We start from the raw sequence: 20,650 nt of genomic DNA, 5'->3' as shown, positions 1-20,650 counted from the left end.
GGTTTCCTTTTTACTTTCAAATACTCTACACAATCGTATTGAGGCAGAAATGAAATCCTGATTTAACAATAACATCCCATCCCATCAAAACATAATGGCCAATGGTTTTTATCACTTTTGCTTGCAATATCCGTAAAGTTTAGCGAGATGTTACATATATTAGTATTAAACAAACTTTCAACAGGGATGTGCATTCACGTGCACATTTCAATTGACGGATCCAGGAATTTGAAATAGATGGGGCCTAAAGAGGAACTTTCACAAATGGAGGGTCTATACATTAGAAACTTTATGATTTTGGCACCTCAAGATGGCCGGAAATGGAACTCTTTAGACTAAAAATTCGGGTAGAATTTTCTTTTTTTCTCAATTTTTTTTTTTTATTTTGAAAAATTTAGTGGGGGCCCAGGCCAGCTAGGACCCCCCTTAAATCCGCCACTAATTTCAGTGTAACAATTTGTTAAATAATGAATAAAGAACTTGTGCACAATCACCTTCAACATAATGAATATTAAGAACTTGCGCACAATCACTTCCAACTTACCTTGTTTATTGGTTATCCTTTAATGCACAGGCCAGGCAAGGCACATGTTACATTTTGTTATGTTACATTTTGTTATGTATGTTACATTTTGTTATGTTACATCATTTTGTTATGTTACATTTTGTTATGTTACATTTTGTTATGTTACATTTTGTTATGTATGTTACATTTTGTTATGTATGTTACATTTTGTTATGTTACATTTTGTTATGTATGTTACATTTTGTTATGTTACATTTTGTTATGTTACATTTTGTTATGTATGTTACATTTTGTTATGTTACATTTTGTTATGTATGTTACATTTTGTTATGTTACATTTTGTTATGTTACATTTTGTTATGTATGTTACATAAATATGTTTTGTTATGGTATGTTATATTTTGTTACGTTTTGTGTGTGAATTGGGTATCAATTTGCTCATATCTAAACTACAAAAACAACCTACAAACATAACATGAAAAACATTGCAATAGAAATTAGATCACTCCCTCAAGGTCTATTTGCTAGACTTCCAAGTAGAGTACTTAAAGGATAGATAACCGTAAAGTACCGATATTATGGTAACAAACTATTAAAGTGCATTTTGAAGAATGTTGCAAAGTTCTTTAGTAATAATTGCTGTTTATTAATATAGTTAATCATTTTCTAAATGCAACTTCTGCAGGTATCTGGAGTGTATTCCTGGTCAACAGTTAGTGATTAGATGATGCACATTTAAGCTTAGAAAAACACTTTCTACCAAGAACCATCATTTATCAAACATTTGTGAGATTTTAGTGCATCTCACAAATGTTTGTGAGATGCACTAAAATCTCGTCATGATTTTAGTGCATCTCACAAACATTTGTGAGATGCACTAAAATCATGACGAGATTTGTATTTTTCACAAATCCCGTAAAAAGTTGAGCTGTTAGAAATTGATATTGTTTCGGTGCTCAACAATATTACAGCTCTGCATTGTTCCTACTGCGAAACTGATCCATGTTTTTGATGTCCATGTATTACGTGGAAAAATTAGTTCAGCAGGTTTTGAGTCTTTTTTATTCCGAAAGCCTGGAACTCACTACGTCTTACGACTGCGGCCGTAGAATGCAACTCCGTTCCTTGTGACGCGATACCATCTGCTGATTGTTGGTCACAGTCTGAATTGTCATTTTTGTTATTAAAACGATCCATTGCGCAAGCGTGATTGCGCTGCGTTCTTCATGGAATTACGTCAGTCGACAGCCGCCGTGTATAGTGAGTACCTAGCTTTAGAGATTACTGAGTGGCCCCTTTACATGGTACTTTGTTTTCTACCAGATTTTATGATGTGGAAGAAAATAAAATTATGTATTGAAGTGTGTATTATTACTCATATCAGACACCACTCATAAAAGTAGCCAAAATTATCCAATTAATTGTCACCCATCTATCATCAAGTTAAATAAACAAGCTTTACTGATAAGATATCTGACAAAATATAATTTGATACCCTAAAATTTCTGCATTGTCATTATGGGTTCGTAAGTCGTAGATACTTCTAAAACGGACAAATATTATGATGATGACAATTTCAGTTACCTAGGTTACCAGTATTAAATTGTCACAAATGCCACTTTGTCATTTAACTTGACCTAGTAACCTTTATATACTGCTCTGTAATTGGTCGGTTTACCTAGTGCTCAATAAATCATCATAGATGTTTGTTTGTTAATTTGAAAGTCTAGACTAGCCTTTCATTTCAATGCATAAATTCAATTTATTATTATTGATATTTTATCAAGTCCCACCCTCAATCTAATGAATACTCATTCAATATCATATGTGGCAATGTGCCTAGATTTCTTCTAAATTAAAGGTTTGTTTGGGCTTTAATTATTATTTTACACTTTTTTTTATTCCCGCAATTCAACTCTTATTCTTATTAATGAATGCAATTTAATACTTATGAAACCAATGAATGGCCTTTCTATTTGGAGGTTATTAATATTTTCTATAACATGCTGGTTAAGGTTATTAGCATTTTCTATAACATGCTGGGGAATGGGTATAGGGAACAAATATTACCATCTATTTGTAGCATAATTTGTTTTTTTTGTTGTTTTTTTTTTGCTTTCTTCCCTCCATGGTTTAATACAAAATATGTATCCTCCTATCATGGCGGAAAGAAAAGCTTTCCTCCATGATTAAACTATTCCTTTCCTGTTGTTACTGGCCTGCCCTATTCCTTCCCTGCCCTAAATCTGCCACAAATTCCCATTCTAGTTTATCATTATTTTATATCATTACGACAAGTTCACTTCTCCAATAATAAAATTTGTCGTTTTGTTTTTTTTAAATTCAACTTCCCATGGTTTTGCAACTGTCTACTGTAGCTGTATTAACCTAAATGTATAGTAGGCCTACAAATAAGAATGTTATTCCCTACCCCATAATAATCCAAATTATCCCCTCCCCTATGCATCAATGCCACTCTCAATTAATTTTTTTCCCTACTTCCTAATTTCATTATGTTATCATTTCTTCCTAAGCCTACCGGAAATGACATGCAGAAATTAAAGTCCCGTCAGTACAAAACTTTCTATGTTCTACTTTTTTAAAATGTTGCTTTCTCAGTCATGGATCGTCAGTAAAAAAGTTTAAATACTTTTTTTCATTATTCAGAAAATGTTATCTAAGTACCAGTAATTATTTAAGTGATTAAAACCAAGTATTGTACATAATTTTTATAGCAACTGCCCTTCCAATCAGCATTAATACTCCTTGACCATCATTAATTGCCTTGACTTAGTAATGATTTTCATGCTAGTTAAACATTAATACTCCATCTAACCTATAAGTCCTCTTATTTACATGACTGATTGACAATACCATGACAATCTGTGTAGATACACCCTCTGATCATAAATTTAAAAAATCTATACTACCTGTGCCTGTATCTATTGGCATTGCATAATTGTTTAGTAATGATAATAAGGGTGATGCTGCACATGTTCATATTGCATATCCGCGAGATTTTCTGCTTGTTCATGGGCTGAAGGGGGAATTGTCCCAATTTCCGGGAGATCCTTTGATAGGAGGTTTAGAACCATTTGAAGACAACTACTCTAAAACCTACACCCATTCAAAACCATTCTTCTGTTGCAATAAATTTGCAACTTGTTCTTTGTATGAAAATTGGATTCTAAACCACTTGAAAAAGTAGAAAAAGTAATGCTGGTTCTTCATTGTAAACAGGTCCCTGTGACTGTGAAGGTATAAATCTAGGGAGTTTGACCTTCACGTTACGCTTTAATTTGTCACAACACACCAGCCTAATCCGTCATGATGCTTTTTCTGACCATCAACCATATTATTATATTTTGTCACAGCATTGCGTTTTACTGCATCAATAATATGAATCAGCAATGAATTTTCCTGTCAATTATGGATCAATCTTGTTCTGCAATTTATTTGATCTCCCTGGAGAGGACAACCGCTGTGTTGTTTAACATATGGTAGTTTATTCTATTCATGGTCCATTGAGAAAAAGAAATCCATGGTTTCATAAAACTGTCAGTAGAATATACATCAAAATCCTTGTTATGTTACATCTGGTTTATATAGTTAAATATGGTATGGGAATTAAATTCTTGTCAATAAAGTAAACCATAGACATTATTTCTATTATATAGTACTTTACTCAGGGGATAGTAGGCCTACTGTATGCTCCTCACTTGTGTACTTTACAGGGGCGGATTGCTATAAGGGGTCTTTAGATGGTCTTAACGGTTAGCCGGCTATAATCGTGACGTCCCTACTGGTCTATTATTATAGACCATTGCTATACCGCGGTCTAACCAGTTAGCTGTCTTAAAATTTAAAAGCCTACTCGGAGGAGGCTTAAAACGGTCTTAAATCATTTTCATCATGACGTTCTGCTGATAAATTCAACAGTGCAATGGCAAGACCTAGGCCTAGATCGTCAAAGTCGGAGAATTGAACGACTAATACTCCGCACACTTCTCAGCGTCTCTAAAAATAGGTCTACGGCGTTTATTTACATTCATTTCAATACATTTGCGTGCGTCGAGCACGCATGACGTCGCCCTCAATCTTACGTTACCAGGGAGTGCTTGTTTGCATTTCAATACTCAAAGCGGTCTTAGAAAAGACTGATTTATAGCAATGGTCTTAGAGGTATGACTTTAGTAAGACCGTCTAAGTGATAAAGCTGGCTTTATTCGAGGAGTTAAGACTACCAGTTAAGACCGTTTTATAGCAATTCGCCCCAGGTCTGCCTGCAATTAACGACCATGGTTTGAATGGTCTTTAACAACATTGGTCTCTAATTAGAATAATAAAGATAAAAAACCTTTGTTAATTTGGGACCACAGAAAAGTGGTCTTTAATTAGAGGTGGTCTTTAATAGGAGGGGTCTGAGATGGAGACCGGTATTATGATTTTAATGTCGGTTTCTCTCCTGACTGAACTGTGTATGCCTGCCTATAAATATTCATACTTTAACCTTTTTCACAGCAGATCTAAATGAAATTTAGAATACATGGCTATAAAAATTAATCTTTTATTGATTTTTTTAATATCAAAAGCGAAATTAATTTTTTTCTTAATGTCTTTCTTACACAAGCGTAATTTCCTTTTCTCCCTGAGGAGTATTTCTGGTTGTTTAATTTCATTTCAAAATCATGAAATTAATTCTCATTCTTAGTAGATACTCATCATTTTGTGGGGACAAACATAGGTAAATTGTCTTGCCTAAGGATAAGAAAACTGGAAGTCATTGTATATGAAATAGAAGAAGAAATGGAAGTAGACTTTGAAAGCAATATATGGAGTAGTTTGAATGAATGGAATAGTTTAAAAATATGAATTTGGAAGTAATTATGGAATATTTTGAAAGCCTTATATGGGATATTTTGAATGCCATATATGGAATAGTTAACCATATATGGAGTAGTTTAAAAGCCATATATGACTTATATATGAAATATATGTCTAAACCACAATAAATTATACTTGTGATGTTTTTTATTAATAGTTGGAAGTACTGTAATATATGGAATAGTGTTAAAGTCATATTATCAACCAGCTTTACTATGCAAGTCCAGATGTACAGTACATATCATTTTGGTAAATACCAATCTTTGAGATATGTATATTCTTTTTAATTACAGAGCAGTAATATGCAGAGGAAAAGAAGTTATACCGATGTCTTCAGATCACACTCCCTTGTCAGAACGGCAGCGCCTACAAACCATTGCCAAGCTTCATCCAAATCTCCTTGGGGATGAATTCGCCCGGTTGGAATACCAAAAGAGGGTTGGACGGAAGGATATAGGAAAGAAAAGACTGTATCGAGATGCCCATATGACAGGATGGTAAGAATAAAATACAGAATTAGTTAATTTAGTCTCTAGATATTCTTAAGTTGCTTCTTCAGCTGTCTTATTATGTAAATATCCCAATTCTGTTCTGATTAATGTTAAATGTTACAAATATTTATGTGCGCCTTTTCCTTATGGTCCAATGTGCATTGGTCAAACTCATTTTCAAATGTGTCCTGATCAAACCAATTAACATCTCGACAATATTTGATGGACAGATAAACCGACTAATCAGCGAGCGTCATTTATTCACGTGATCAAAAACTTCTTCTCTGACATTTTAATTTTCTTAGACAGCTGGTACGCGAAACATACGTGAGCCTAGGCCTAGATGTCTATGCTTGGTTATAGATACCCAGATTCACACGAGCAGTGCACATCAGTGACTTGGCCTTTGCCGACAACAAGGTTGACTGAATGCGGCTTTTCCCTCTTCCTTTCTGAGCGAAATACAGAGGCTTTTACAACAATTTCCCCGCTATGTTTCATGAAATAGATTAACACTATGAATATATGATTCATTTGCATACTGCCTACCCTGAATTCTCTTTCTTAAAGAAGGTTGATAGCAAAGAAAATCTTTGCCAACTCGGTAAGTCTAGCCGCCATTGTCTAAGGTTTTCGTGACTTTGTGGGCGGGGCTTCGCGTCCTTGTCGACATGTCAATTATCACATACATATGTCAATGACAAAGACAGAAAAGATTTACTTTTTGTTAATAGATGCACCACTCAAGAAACTTTCAAAACAAACTTATAATCATATCTCTTCCATAATGCATTCCATTGAATATTTATTAGGTGGAGGTAAAGCGTTGTAAGATGGATACCAGCACTATAAAAGTGCTCATTTATTTTTGTTATGCTTGATTATGGAAATTTTTGAATTTGTTGAATGTTCTATTCTAATGGTATAATACTCATCTTTACTGTTGAGTAGCAAGGAATTTCTCTTCTAGCTTTGAATTTGATGCTAATACCTTATCAAAAAAGACAATAAATAATCTTGACACAGACATTAGGTTTTTTTCTTAGAAATAGCATGCTACTAACCAGCGTAAAGTATCTTCCCTCCCACTCCTCCACTGCTGATGAACATCAATCAGAGGAACTAGATACAGTTGATAATCCATGCACTTTCTCTGATGCCAAGATAAAACACATCTTGAGGGTAACTGATAGGTCATGTAGGATCATAAGCGGAGATGTCATAATGACTTAATTGGTTAAAAAAATAATGAGAGCATTCACCCGGAAACCCATCAAATTTGACACATTTTTCTTTTATTAGTTTTTTTAAAAATTATTATTCAACTGTGACTCACCACCTCCAGGTTGGAATTTGATGCTAAAGAGACTACTGACTAAGTCTCAACATGTTGCTTAGGGAATAACATGTGACATGCCCAAATATAGTCAAAATGGCATCACATCATGACTATATATGCACATACAACAGCTTTTTTTGTCAATTGAAAATTTGATAATCTGGACAACTTGTGTCAATTGTGGTAAAGCAATCATATTTTTATAGGATATAATATACTTGCTGTTGGATGCGAAAGATACAAAAATAAGACGTTGCGTATTCGTGTATTTTTTTTTTTTCATTGACCAGGGATTATTGCATAAAGCACAACGAAAACGTTACTTGTACAGTAGTAAGTAAAGCTAAAAAAAATAATAGACTTAGTTTTAGGATTGTGCTTTACTTAAGCACCTGTCCGAACTTGACATGTTCCGTATATTCTCTTGCTCCACTTAGCAATGGGTACTTTCCCTTTCGGTCTTGGATCATTTCAATTATTTCCGCTGCAGCGAATCGACAGTAATACGTTGGATTTCGTCAAATGTTGTGAATGAATTGATAATTTTCGCATCATTGTATAGGCACGGTAATATTGGATTGTTTCGCAGAATTTTCATGGTTGTTTTTGCTTGAAGCAAACCGAATGAACTTAGGAATTCGTTAACTGGAAATGTTGTCAATTGATTGATTTTTTTTTCTGATGTAGGAAAAGTCTATGAATATTTGATAGACTGTAATTTGCTGTTTCTGTTTCCATGAGTAATGTTGATTCATATTTGTTTTCATTATGGTTACTCACAGTAGGTTTGCTGTCCTACCTTCATGTTTATTCAGTAGCTCATGTTACTGTATGTAAGGCAAGACTTTATTTGTACCTTGTTTCGTGAACTTTTTTTTTAAGATCATTAGAGGAGGGCAAAAAAGTATATATATTTTTTTTTTGTTTTTTTTAATATTAGCAAATAGTTGCCAAAAATATCCAGATGGATGAGAAAATAAAAATAAAATTTTATTGGTGAATTTAAACAGTGTCATAATGAGATGGTTAAATGCTTTATATAATTAGGAAGAAATATATCAGTTGAACCTAAGTCGAATCCAAAATATAATATTGTTTGACTTTACATAAAATTTGACTTACAGATTGTTAAATAATGGAAAACACAACAATTTGGCATGTAAAATTATATCGACTTAGAAATTATTCAACCTAGGCACAGACGACTTTAAGGCAAGTTTAACTGTATATCTTATTTTCGAAGATTTCAAGGCAGCAGCAGGAATATACTTAAAAATTTTTAAAAACTTTTTTTTTCTGCAATTTCTATATTTTCGTGGTGGTGAGTGCACTAATTGGCCAAAAATAAAATTTTATTTTCATTTGAAATCATTGTTATTGGTGGACGATAGGTTCGCTAAACAAGGTGTAACAGTCTCGCCTTAAAAAGGCATCATATACATGTTTTAAAATGATCCACTGACAGGATCTTTAATCACCTGGTCTGATACTTTATGCAACTAGATAAAAAGTAGATTTATAGACTTAAGGCTCCCATTGTTCAGTTCCTACTAGACAAAATACACGCTCACAAACTATTGTTGATTTGAGTAATAATAAACAATATGTGCGGTGATAGTTTGATACGTTAGTCTCCTGTCAGATTATACGAGTACTCCTCTATTATGCTACTGTTTCAAAAAAACTGAATACATCAACAACAATGGTAATGGCTGAAAATTTAATATAACTCTGAGGAGTCAGCTGCCCCTCGTTTACATTAAGATAAAACACATACAAAAACTAAAACAACAGACAAATCATTTCTCTCTAACAGAATTTTGCAAATGAAAGGGTTCCTATAGCAGGGCGCAAATAATTATTAACCGTTAATCATTAATGAATATTTACTTAATGCTGGCAGTTTATCTGTCATTTTTAATCTGACATTTTATTTTTTTATTCAGTTATTTAGATGTATCATGGTAATTTATATTTAAATTTTAAAATATTGTATATATACTAAAGTAAAAATGAATTTTATATGACAAAGTCCAAGAATGATGATTTAAACTTTTTAAACTTAAATAAAACACTACTACCTGTAATAATTATATAATTTGGATCTACCACAACATTCACTTGACTACTCCCCGCAAAATTGAGCAAATTTAATATTGGAATAGATTGTTGAGTACTAGTAATTTTTTTATGTATGCCAACTAATTCTTAAATTCAGCGCAACCGTGACTGCACTTTCTATTTAGATCGGTTTCACTTGACTGTTACTAAGGGAGATGGAATGAAAATTGTACAGCATGGACCTCGACATGCCGATTGTAAATTGAAAGAAATTCAGTCAAAGCATAGCAGTAGCAGGTGTATTTACACATGTTTATTTTCTTTGAATAAATAATCGTTAGTTATCGTGGACGTTTGCTTTTAGCTTGACGTTTGCAATTTGGCATTTCCTAATTGGGTGGGTAGCATAGCACTGGAATCTTGAACAGGATAATTATGGTATTAAAGACTGTCTGTGAAAGAATCGGAAACCCTGCAGAAAACACTTGGAAACCCTGAAAAAAAAATCACTGGGAAACCCTAAAAAACACTGGGGAACACTGGGACACCAAAACACTAGGAAACTCCGAAAAAATAACAAAAAAAAAAACTGGGAAACCATGAAAAAAACAATTGGAATCCATGAAGATAACACTGGGAAACCCTGGAAAGAAACCACTGGGAAACCCTGAAAAAACATTGGGCACCTTGAGAAAGATAATGGGAAACCCTGAAAAAAAAAACCACTGGGAAACAGTGAAACAAAACACTAGGAAACCCTGAGAAAAACATTGGGAAACCCTGAAAATATCATAGGGACATCCTGAAGAAAAGCACTGGAAACCCTGAAAAAAACTGGGAATCCCTGAAAAAAAGACAGGGAATCCCTGAAAATTAAACTGGGAAACCCTGAGAAAAACACTGGGAAACCCTTAAAAAACACTGGGAAACCCTGAGAAAAACACTGGGAAACCCTGAAAAAAAAACTGAACCTTAATGCTCATGCCATACTACCACCAAAAATGTAATTGTATTGTGTTTTAAAAGGATGAAATAAGTAATACCAAGTATCAACTTGAATGAGTAACAGCAAAACAGTTTGTGCATATGTTTGCTATGATTTAAATTTAAATGTTTGCCAGTTTAAATCTGTATGCAATAAATATAGGAATGGTTTTATACATCTATTAATTCATGAGGATGAACTGCAAGCTGATGATAATGCTGGTAACTAACAATACAAGAGTGTCACTTATATCCTCATATCTCAATTGATAGATTTTCCGAACAGTAAAGTGGTCTTGGGATTGTTTCCTTATTGAGACAATATGTTTTTCTCAAAAGTGTTATATTATCTTCTATGAATATACAAAGTAGCCAATTAAACTATTAAGTTTAATTGTTCTAAGTATACGGCATGTAAATATAGACAGTGATTCTTAATATTCCTCTGTTCTGTTTAATGAGACCAAGACGAAGGAGGGCATTTACAGGCTTCTTAATTCCTTTACTTCCATACAACGTATCTCACAAACCATTTCCTTAGGCCATAAAGTTATCAAACGCATTATAGTAAAGTACACCAGAGTACACTGGCAATGCATTACTCAGATTGTATGACGTAGTTACACTACCACAAATCAAAGGATAGTACACGCTTCAATATATTCATATTTATTTACAGTACATTTTGCTATCATTTATACAACTCGAAGTTTGAATTGACTGCCAGTGATTGATTATTTAATAATACAAAATAGTTGAATCAGTAATATAAATAATAAGTAACTATACATTTTATGATGATAATAAGTTGATTGGTTGGTATTTATACAGCACCGTTTCCAATTGTTTCTTTGGAAACGACAGTTTTACAACAGTGGCACACATGTAATTGTGTGTTCAAGAAAACGCAATCAAAGCTTGACAAATTAACAAGTGCAAAATCAATGTCTTAATTACCCCTCCCTTTTTCGAGACCAAATTATCTCTTTTCCATTCCTTTCTTGCACCATAAATTCCCAACCATTATTTAATTTAAACATTTCAGAATAACCCCTTTATCCTTCTTTTACGATGACGTAGGAACTATCAATAATGTTTAATGCATTTTCATGAAAATATTGTACTTTGTATTTTTTTAATCAATTGAATTAATGACTAGTTCCCTCTACCTATGCTAGTGTTGCGAGACTCTGCTAGGCCAGTACTGGGGCCTGTACATCCATCATGTGTGTAATTTGTAATGATCCAGCCACGTTATTCATAGACAATTCAATCACGCAATATTAAATTACACTGACAGACTAATATTGACGTTTTACAACTCATGAATATTAATGAGGGATCAATATTTGTGACCTTGATGGTGAAAGGTCATTGACATTTTTTTTTTTATCACAAGTTGGATGGAAGATAAGTCTTGGTAAGATTACGTTAGGGATTTGCATGTTTTTAAAATTAGCGGATGATATTAAAACATGAAATCTGAGTGGTCCAAGATGGTATTTATTACATGGCCACTAATAAACAATAATTTTAAGATTATTTTTAAGTCTCTCATTAATTGTTCGACGTACAAAATTGAAAATTAATCTTCTTGGCAGCATGTAGAGGAAAACTGATATTGTCTAGTATATGGAGTAATCCTTTGGGTTTTGTATAAATTAAGATTGTTTGTTACTTAAAAATTGAATTAAATCTGATATACAAATATTAAGAAACAAAAATAGATATATAAAGTTGTGACTTACTAGTTAAAGTGCTACACTTCCAAACCCAATGTTGTGAGTTCAAATCATGCCACAATAAAACAATATGGGTTATGCCATCCCAGAACCAGCATCCATGACTGAATCAAGAAAATAGACTTTTTAATATAAGCTCTAAAATGATGGGTCATTTACTGGAATCGATGTCTTATTGTCAAAGTAATGAGAATAGGAATTACACCTTGGCTGTAATAAAGTATCAAATACTGCCAAAATTCTTATGTTAATTACTCAGCTTGGTATATAGTGACAGTACACTGGTATTAGGATAGCATGCCTCATAATTATAAGAAAATAATAAAATAAAGTACATGTGTACGTAATGTCGGGCCTATTCTACAGTATATGTGTTGTTAAGCCATCCTCCTCTTTTTCCTAAGCCCAGATGAGAAACGGGATGTTTTCCTCCTCTGGCCTACTTGTAATTGACAGGGGGAAGTCTTAGTATTACAGAAATGCGCTAGAAAAATGTAAAAATCAAACTATTTGGGTTATAATGTATTTGGTCAGTTGACGTTAGATGTGTATAAGAGACAGTATATATATATATATATATAAAATGTAATGTAATCTCTGTAGAAAAACTATACAACTGACATTTTAAAAAATGCAATTCATATTTTATGACAATAATATATGACTTAATCACAAGGGGAAAATAACATAATTACTCTAAGAAAAAAAAAGAATAATAAGCCTGTAACTCATTAATTTTTGCTGGCTACCTAATTACAATTCATTAGCACAAAGTTCAACTTAACTTGACTTCTGCAGCGGCAGATCAGAGGGGACGGAGGCATGTGTTTCCCCCGCCCATTTTCACTGTCAGAAATTTCCTTGTCCTGGATTTGAACAACCACCCTTGAATTGGGAAGTTTCACCACATAATCATTAAGTCACAGCTACAGAATAAATTTGAATTGTATTACAGCAAACCTTTTTTTTATTGTGATATCATTCAGGGGTTTTTTTTTCCGGATGTCATACATTGATAGTTTTATGTGGCCTTTCCTTCTGGTTAAGCACTTCACTCTCCATTTCAATCCATAGATCATAACCTCATGGGCAAGGCTGATACAAACCCAACCAATTTTTTAAGCTTTAGTACATTGTTGCATCCACAATCTAATTATTATTACAACATTGCTACAAATTTAATAAAATACTTATCTACATGAAAGCTTGAACTATATAATATATTAAGGTTTTTATGAATGGTAGTGGCTATCGGCACTGCTGCAGTGCGAATTAAGCCACTGTTTTCTATCGGCACTGCCGTAGTGTGAATAAGCTGCTGGTTTGTATCGGCACTGCCACAGTGCAAAAAAGAGCAGCTGTTTTCCATCGGCAGTACCAAAAACTGTAGTTTTCTATGAACACTTACGCAAAAATACTGCAGTTTTTATTGTAAGAATTTATTTTTTGTCATAAATGTACTTATGGCACCATATTTTTAAGACTAAAAGTGCCTTGGGAATTCCAATTTAAAATGCCTCAACGTCATTATTTCGAAAAAGCACATTGTAGACCTATGCGCTAGAAAAATGTAAAAATCAAACTATTTGGGTTATAATGTATTTGGTCAGTTGACGTTTAATAAGGCAGTGGTTAGCAAAGCTCCTAACATGAGAAAAGCCAAAAAACCAAAGACCGTCAAAGCGGACGGAAAGTATCCCAACAAATATTAATTGCTGACTAGATTGCTCAGACAAAAATATGGTTTAGAGTGTGAATAAAATCTGCTAGGCCCTAATTAACATAATTATTCAGGTATTAAAAACATGAAAGTAAATATAACTGTAGGATAATAAATTAAGTTAAATAGAAACTAAGATGTGACCTAATAATAGATAAGATAAAACTTTATTGTCATAATTACAAGATAAAATGAAATTTGAAACCATGAACATCATAATTACAAATCTAATACATAATTTAATAAATAAATTGAGTCACTTAACAGTGAATTAATGGTACTACAAAAAATCAAGTGCTTTCTGCTGAGATAATACATTTTTTAACTAAAAAATTTAATATTGAATTGGTTACTTTGATATATATCAGGGGTGGGCATTAAAATCGGTTGGAGGGCCAAAGGGAATTTTCGAACACAAAGGGCCGCACCCGAAACTGTGGTGTTTCCAGCGACCTTTATTTTACTTTTTACATGTGATAGGTGTCGGGCCTTAAAAAACAATGTGTTTTCTAGCCAATGTTGCTTGGCGGGCCGCACACATAGGGCTTTTTTCGCGGGCTGCAAAATATCGCTGTGAGGCCGCATGGGGCAATCCAAGACCCCCTAATTCCAAGAGCCCACTTTATCAAAGAACCCAAAAACCGAACCCTGAGACCACCCCAAATTTTCAGGTTCTAGTGTAGGTCGCAAATTGGAGGGCAAACTGTATTAAAGTTTACAGGTACAGTATTAGTTTTCTGGGAAAAAAATTCATCCCCTTGGTATCTTTACATTGCCACATCACATTCTTTAAACTATACACTTATACCACATACAAGTGAAGGCTGAAGGGTGACCTTAGTTATATAAAATCTCAAGTCCTTGCGTTGTTTTATATTTTTCAATAAATAAAATTGTATTGTTATTTTGCTAAATAATCTCTCGTCTGAAGATCTATTAACATTTTGCTAAACATGTATAAAAAAAAGTATCACATAGCAATTTAAAATGTGAAATTTTTTTTTTTTTTTTAAAGTTTATTATGGTCTCTGTATAAGGATTCATTTTTTGTTTGTGTCTTTACCCAGGACCTAAGGGAGATAAGTTATACATGCTTAGGCCACCCTGGCAATATATTTTTATTGAAATTAATTTACCTAACCAATTCAATTCATCAATTCTTAATCTGTTTGGCTGAAAAATTATATTAAAATTCTGCTATAATTAATAATGCCATACTGAAAGTTGAACTTTTTTTGTGCCAATAGCTTAAAGCAGAGGTGAATTTTACTGGCCAAATGCCAATGTGTATTATTTTGTAGTAGAAATTGCATTTTTGTTGCTAGCAAAAATGTTATTCTCATTGAATCAATTTCAATTTTGTCCCTAAACTGCATTGTTACATCAGATTTTTAATCAGTTTAACATGTATGTATGAAAATGTTGTTTTGTAAATATCGTGACATGCTTTGTTAGAATAGGTTGTTTTTAGTGTGATTAAAACTGTCCCGTGTTTCTCTTTAATTTCTTAATTTAACTTGATCGCTTTTGTTTCTGATTCTCCTGTGCTTGCGAAAGACAGTAGCTTTCTATTGTTTTCACTTTTAAACTTTAATCAATATTTTTCATATGTTGTTTATCATCATAAAAGAGTAACTATCCCCTCCTATTTAGTGTCTTCCATCCAATGTTAATAGATGGATGGATTTATTCAGCGTAAACACCAACGATAACCCACGAAAGTGTAGAAGAAAACTTATTTCCAGTGGGATCCTTCTGGTAGTGAATTGGGCAGTACACCGGGAGACAATCCCCTACTCTTTTCCGAAGAAAAGAAGACACTGACTGTGGTCTTTATCTGAGTCAGCATGCATACATTATATATATAAATAAAATTCAAATTAGGTCTTGTGGTATGACACTTACATTGATCCTAAAGAGTATGTTCAATTCCCACCAGACACAACGTATGTATGTATATGATACATATTATATTTCGATAGTGAAATATCAGCCAATGCTTGTTTATGATGATTTTGAGAGCAATAAATGTACAATTTACTTCCACTGTGTAATTGGAAAAATGAGAGTGTAATGAGAATTATAATTATTTTCAAACATTAATAATTGGTTCATTTTTATTACTAGATCTTAAGGGAAAATAACATATATTTCAGGATGGTAAATTCATAATTAATATTTGCCTTTCTATTTGCAGGGCCTACAAAACAATTGAAGAGGATGATCTTAAATTTCCCTTAGTATATGGAGACGGGAAGAAGGCGCGTGTGCTAGCCACGATTGGGGTATCCCGCGGGCTCGGTGATCACGATCTGAAAGTACACGGTACAGATATTATGGTCAAGCCATTTCTATCTTCAATGCCTCAGGTAATACTAAATATTGGTTAATATGTCTTGGCATTTACTTTTATTTATCATCAATATAGTAAAAATTGTTAAAGATGTATTGTCCCATGAAAAATACCAAATTCAATCATAAAAATAATTTTTAAAATGAACTTTGACATTTTGAAAATAAAAATTATCAACTTCAACATAGAAATTAGTGTATTTAAAAATTGTTTAACCATAATTTTACAGCGAAAAGTGAAGTCACTGTGTATTTATTATTATTATCATTATCCAGTATAAAAATCAGGTTATACATTTTTTAAATTCAGTAATTTCTATGCTCGAGTACTGCAACATAAGCAAGTTGCTGTAGATCCAAAATTATTTTTTTAAGGATTTTTTTTATTTTCAGGGGACAATACATCTTGAAGATTACAAAAGCTAACAATAAAAAATTGTAAATGTTCTTTTTCATTCAGGTCAATATTTATGATCTTGGAGAACATGACCACACAGAGAACGATGTACTTATCTTAGCATCTGATGGATTGTGGGATGTATTAACCATAGAGGATGCTGGGAGAATAGTTTCAAAATCTTTGGAATCATTTTCAAGGAATGACCATAACAGGTAAGCAATACATTTTTTAACTGCAAATTTTAGTTTATTATCGCTTTATGTAGAATATATCTGTATTCCTATTTTTATTTGATTAAACTTTTTCTCAGACTCAACAAAGTTTGTTCAAACTTTCCAATGAATCTTTTAAGGATATACACCCTCACTCCTTTTAAGCCTTTTATTCATATCTCTGCTTTATTGTACAGAATACTAACAAATTAAATAAACCTGATTAAATTTCAGAATTTCAGATACTGTTTTTAGTCTTATTGAAAAAAAACATAATATGTATTTTGGGAAGCCATTTTTCTTTCTAATTGAGAGAACCTTGGAGAAATCATGGCATGATTTTTTTCAAACAGGAGACAAATTCCAAACTCAGGAAACTTAGTTAAGTTAAATCAGGAAAGTGAGCTTATATGGGATATATCAAGTCTTCTGTGATTGTTTATAACAACTGTAATATTTAATGCATTATATATATATAGCATACACTGAAATATAAATCAAGGTAGCCGTTAACACTGTTAAATTATATACATAAATTATCAAAGAAAGGTAAATACAGTGTTCGAATAAAGGACATAATAATAAATCGTGTAGCATAGCTCGCAACAAATGTAGTCCTGTAAATAAATGAATAAAGAAATTGTGTAATAAAAATTCCTCTGGCGGGACTCGAACCTGCGACCTCTCGCTGTCAAGGCGAGCGTCATAGCCATTAGACCACGGAGGCTTCATGGTTAAACAGATTCAAATACCACCAGATACACTCCATTACACAATAAGTACGGCTAGAAACAAATAATAGCATACACTGAAATATAAATCAAGGTAGCCGTTAACATATATGTATGTATATATATACATACATACATATATATTAAATATTATATACATAATAACATTTCTGATATAGAATATTAATATTTTGTTTTTCAAATACTGTACTACTACTGTACACCTCTTTACAGTGTAAATGTTCAAATTGAGTCACATTAGACCGCATTAGTATTCTTGTTACAAATATCCCATCTGAGTAATAACCACAATCACTGGAATAAATACCTGTGGTTAGTGACTCACCTCATTATGTACACACAGACCCTAACTTAAAACTCACAGGACTTGTGTTCCAGGTAGCATAGCATTAACAACTAAAAATCCTTGCTCACCTAGAGGGGGTAATTCGTATTTGGATACTATGCCTAGCAGATTAAGAAGCATTGTAATGCACTTGATGTATATATATGTGTGTGTATGTGATTGTAAATGTTACACCATGAAGTTATTAGTGAGAAGAATATCTAAGTGGCAAGGGTGCATCGCAAACTACTGCCTTAACATTGGCACTGGTTTGAGTGGCTTATCATCCAGCCTTCTCGGGTAGGACTTAAAAGGGAAGTCCAGGGTACATATCTGGCTTGTGTGACCACATTTTTTGGAAGAGTAGGGGATTACCCCAATTATATGGTTCATTTTATTGTGGAATGATGTGAACATGAAACTACTAGGCACCTCTCTATGGTTGCTAAAGTAGTCGTGAACCGCCCCAATTCAGCACAACGGTGCCTTTATGGGTTATTCTTCTACCTTTACCTTTAATTTTAAATTAGAAAAGAAAAAATGTTTTCCAAATTCACTACTAGGTATGGCTCTCCTCTTTTCTTACCATGGTTCCCCATCAGCCCAACCCAAATATCTTTTTACGCAATTAGTACTATTTTATTATCACTAGAAAAGCCATAAACAGATATTTGCACTTCAAATAAATCATTGCCAATATAGTGTCCCTTTAAAGCTCACCAAAGCCACTTCTACCTTTGAGGTACTTTGCTTGTGGGTGTGTTTGTTGAAAGAATCAATCAAATTGTAATGCAAATACCTGACCCTAATTGACTGATGACCATTACGCTGCAGCGATTTAATGTTCGATCAGTGGTCAGTATGGTTAATCTGGCAAGATATATGTAATGAACCGCAGCGACAACGATGGTGATATGATAAGATATTGACTGAAAAGAGAGACAACACTCAGCCATTGACAATACCTTAAAAGTAGGAAAAGAATCTTGATCACATGATTTTAAATCGAAATGTGACTTAAGTTGTTGTCATCTTAGTACTCATACTGTATGCTTGTGTTAAGATCTGTCTAAATTATCAAATTTTCTTTGACAAAAAACTGTTGTATGCCCATATATAGTCATGATGTGCCTATATATGGTCATGATGTGATGTCATCGTGACCATATTTAGGCATGTCACTTAAAACGATATGCACTGTGTGTAGCAATGTTTTCACCCATACACACACTGACCATTTAGACCAAAGTTCATTAACAGTATTTACTATTAAGCTTTAGTGACTAATCATCATATTGGTCGGATGACCGTAGCCTACCCGCAGGGTCGTGCATTTCTACACCTGCTGGGTGCATGTCTCATCAGTTGGATGGGATAAAATTGCACACCTGTTATTAATCTTCATTTCAACTCTCCTGTACAATGTAAATACACCTGAAAAATGGTTATAAAAATCCGGCCACTCACTGTGCCCGAAAGTCGTTGGCCGACGTGATTCTATGGTGAATGCAACACTACAACGCGCATGCATCAGATGGTTTTTAAAAACGATCCACTCAGACTGCCACCGGTAATCAGCAGACGGCATCGCATCGCGTTGTTAGCACTCACAGGCAGCGGATATATACAACTTAGTGTGTGCCCGACTTAAATCTCACAGACTTTATTAGCAAATCAGACCTATCAAATCCAATGTATTCTTTGGGAGAGTTATGCAACTCATTTTAAATGTATAAGTTCGAAAATGGGGACATAGTCAACCTTCTCTCCGTAGGCGGTGTACTTAGTCCTGCACATAGACGTCGTATACGTGCCAGGTACTCCTACCAGACTGAGAGCTCAATCTACAACCACTTCATTCACTAATCACAATACTGTATACTTAACTGCAATATGAAAGACATTCTACAATATCATGAAGGGAAGCCTGAAAATAATTCAGTGTGAATCACAAACAGAACAGATGAAAATATTGCGATAATTTAATGTAAGCCATTTATGTTCGAAAGTAAACATCCTGACACAGTCCACTTCCGCCATGTGCTGTATGCGACTCGTAACCATCTATACATTTTGACCTAAAGAATGATCGCCGAATTTAAAGTTATTATACACATCTAGATGTGTATAAGAGACAGTATTTGCACTACTTGAAACATGATTTTACAAGTTAAAAATATAATGTCTGTGTGAAAAAATGTAGAAAACTTAAAATACCAAATTTTCCTAATTCTCTGTAAAGAAAATGGAAGCTTTTTCAAAGCAAGAGAACATTTGTGTACCGTTCAACTAAGGCCTGGAACGAGCTTCCAAACCAAGATAAAATAAATAAATGAACGAAAGAAAGAACAAACAAAAGTACATACCTACGTGACATAGTACATACGTCTGTACATACGAATGTATGATGAATATCGGAACAGTTTTATACATCTGCTAATTAGCAAGGAAAATATTAGAATTTAATTGCCAATGCAGATCGAAAATTAAGGGGAAACATTTGGACGAGCACAATTAATTTTCTCAGGATTAATGGTTGCTGCTTTAACAAGGATAGACAAGAAATTAGTGTTTTAATTGAATTCTCCTGTTCTTGAACATCACCATATGGCTCATACACCCAATTAATTTAAACTAATTTGATTTTAATTAATATAAACTTATGTATTTTTGACTTGTCTGAGTATTGCTTAAATCCAGACATTCAAAATAATGTAATATATATACAACCATATTGTTTACATTTAATTGGTTGCGTTCTAGCGCGGGAGATAATGGCTTAATCGAACAGATGCCGTACTTAGTCACGAATGGGTGGCGTCTATCCTGCAAACTTTACACAACTTTGTTTTTCTGATAAGG

General features: G+C 33.4%; 1 protein-coding gene across 3 annotated transcripts in view; it reads left to right on the top strand.

Annotated features, from left to right (window-relative positions):
- The window catches only part of LOC117115071 (protein phosphatase 1H-like), a 54,218-nt gene that overhangs the window by 31,732 nt on the left and 1,836 nt on the right, over positions 1-20,650 (top strand). For all 3 annotated transcript variants that reach the window (XM_033258731.1, XM_033258730.1, XM_033258732.1), the window contains exons 5-7: positions 5,704-5,907; positions 15,945-16,116; positions 16,560-16,711. In XM_033258731.1, the coding sequence (XP_033114622.1) occupies positions 5,704-5,907; positions 15,945-16,116; positions 16,560-16,711 (528 nt within the window). The remainder of the gene's footprint in view (positions 1-5,703; positions 5,908-15,944; positions 16,117-16,559; positions 16,712-20,650) is intronic.

The sequence above is a fragment of the Anneissia japonica genome, unplaced genomic scaffold (assembly GCF_011630105.1).
Source record: "Anneissia japonica isolate Jap-2015-1 unplaced genomic scaffold, ASM1163010v1 scaffold24_len2511860_cov200, whole genome shotgun sequence".
Taxonomy (NCBI): domain Eukaryota; kingdom Metazoa; phylum Echinodermata; class Crinoidea; order Comatulida; family Comatulidae; genus Anneissia; species Anneissia japonica.
Note: the sequence above shows the minus strand (reverse complement) of the source record. Positions and strands in the feature narration are given on the sequence as shown.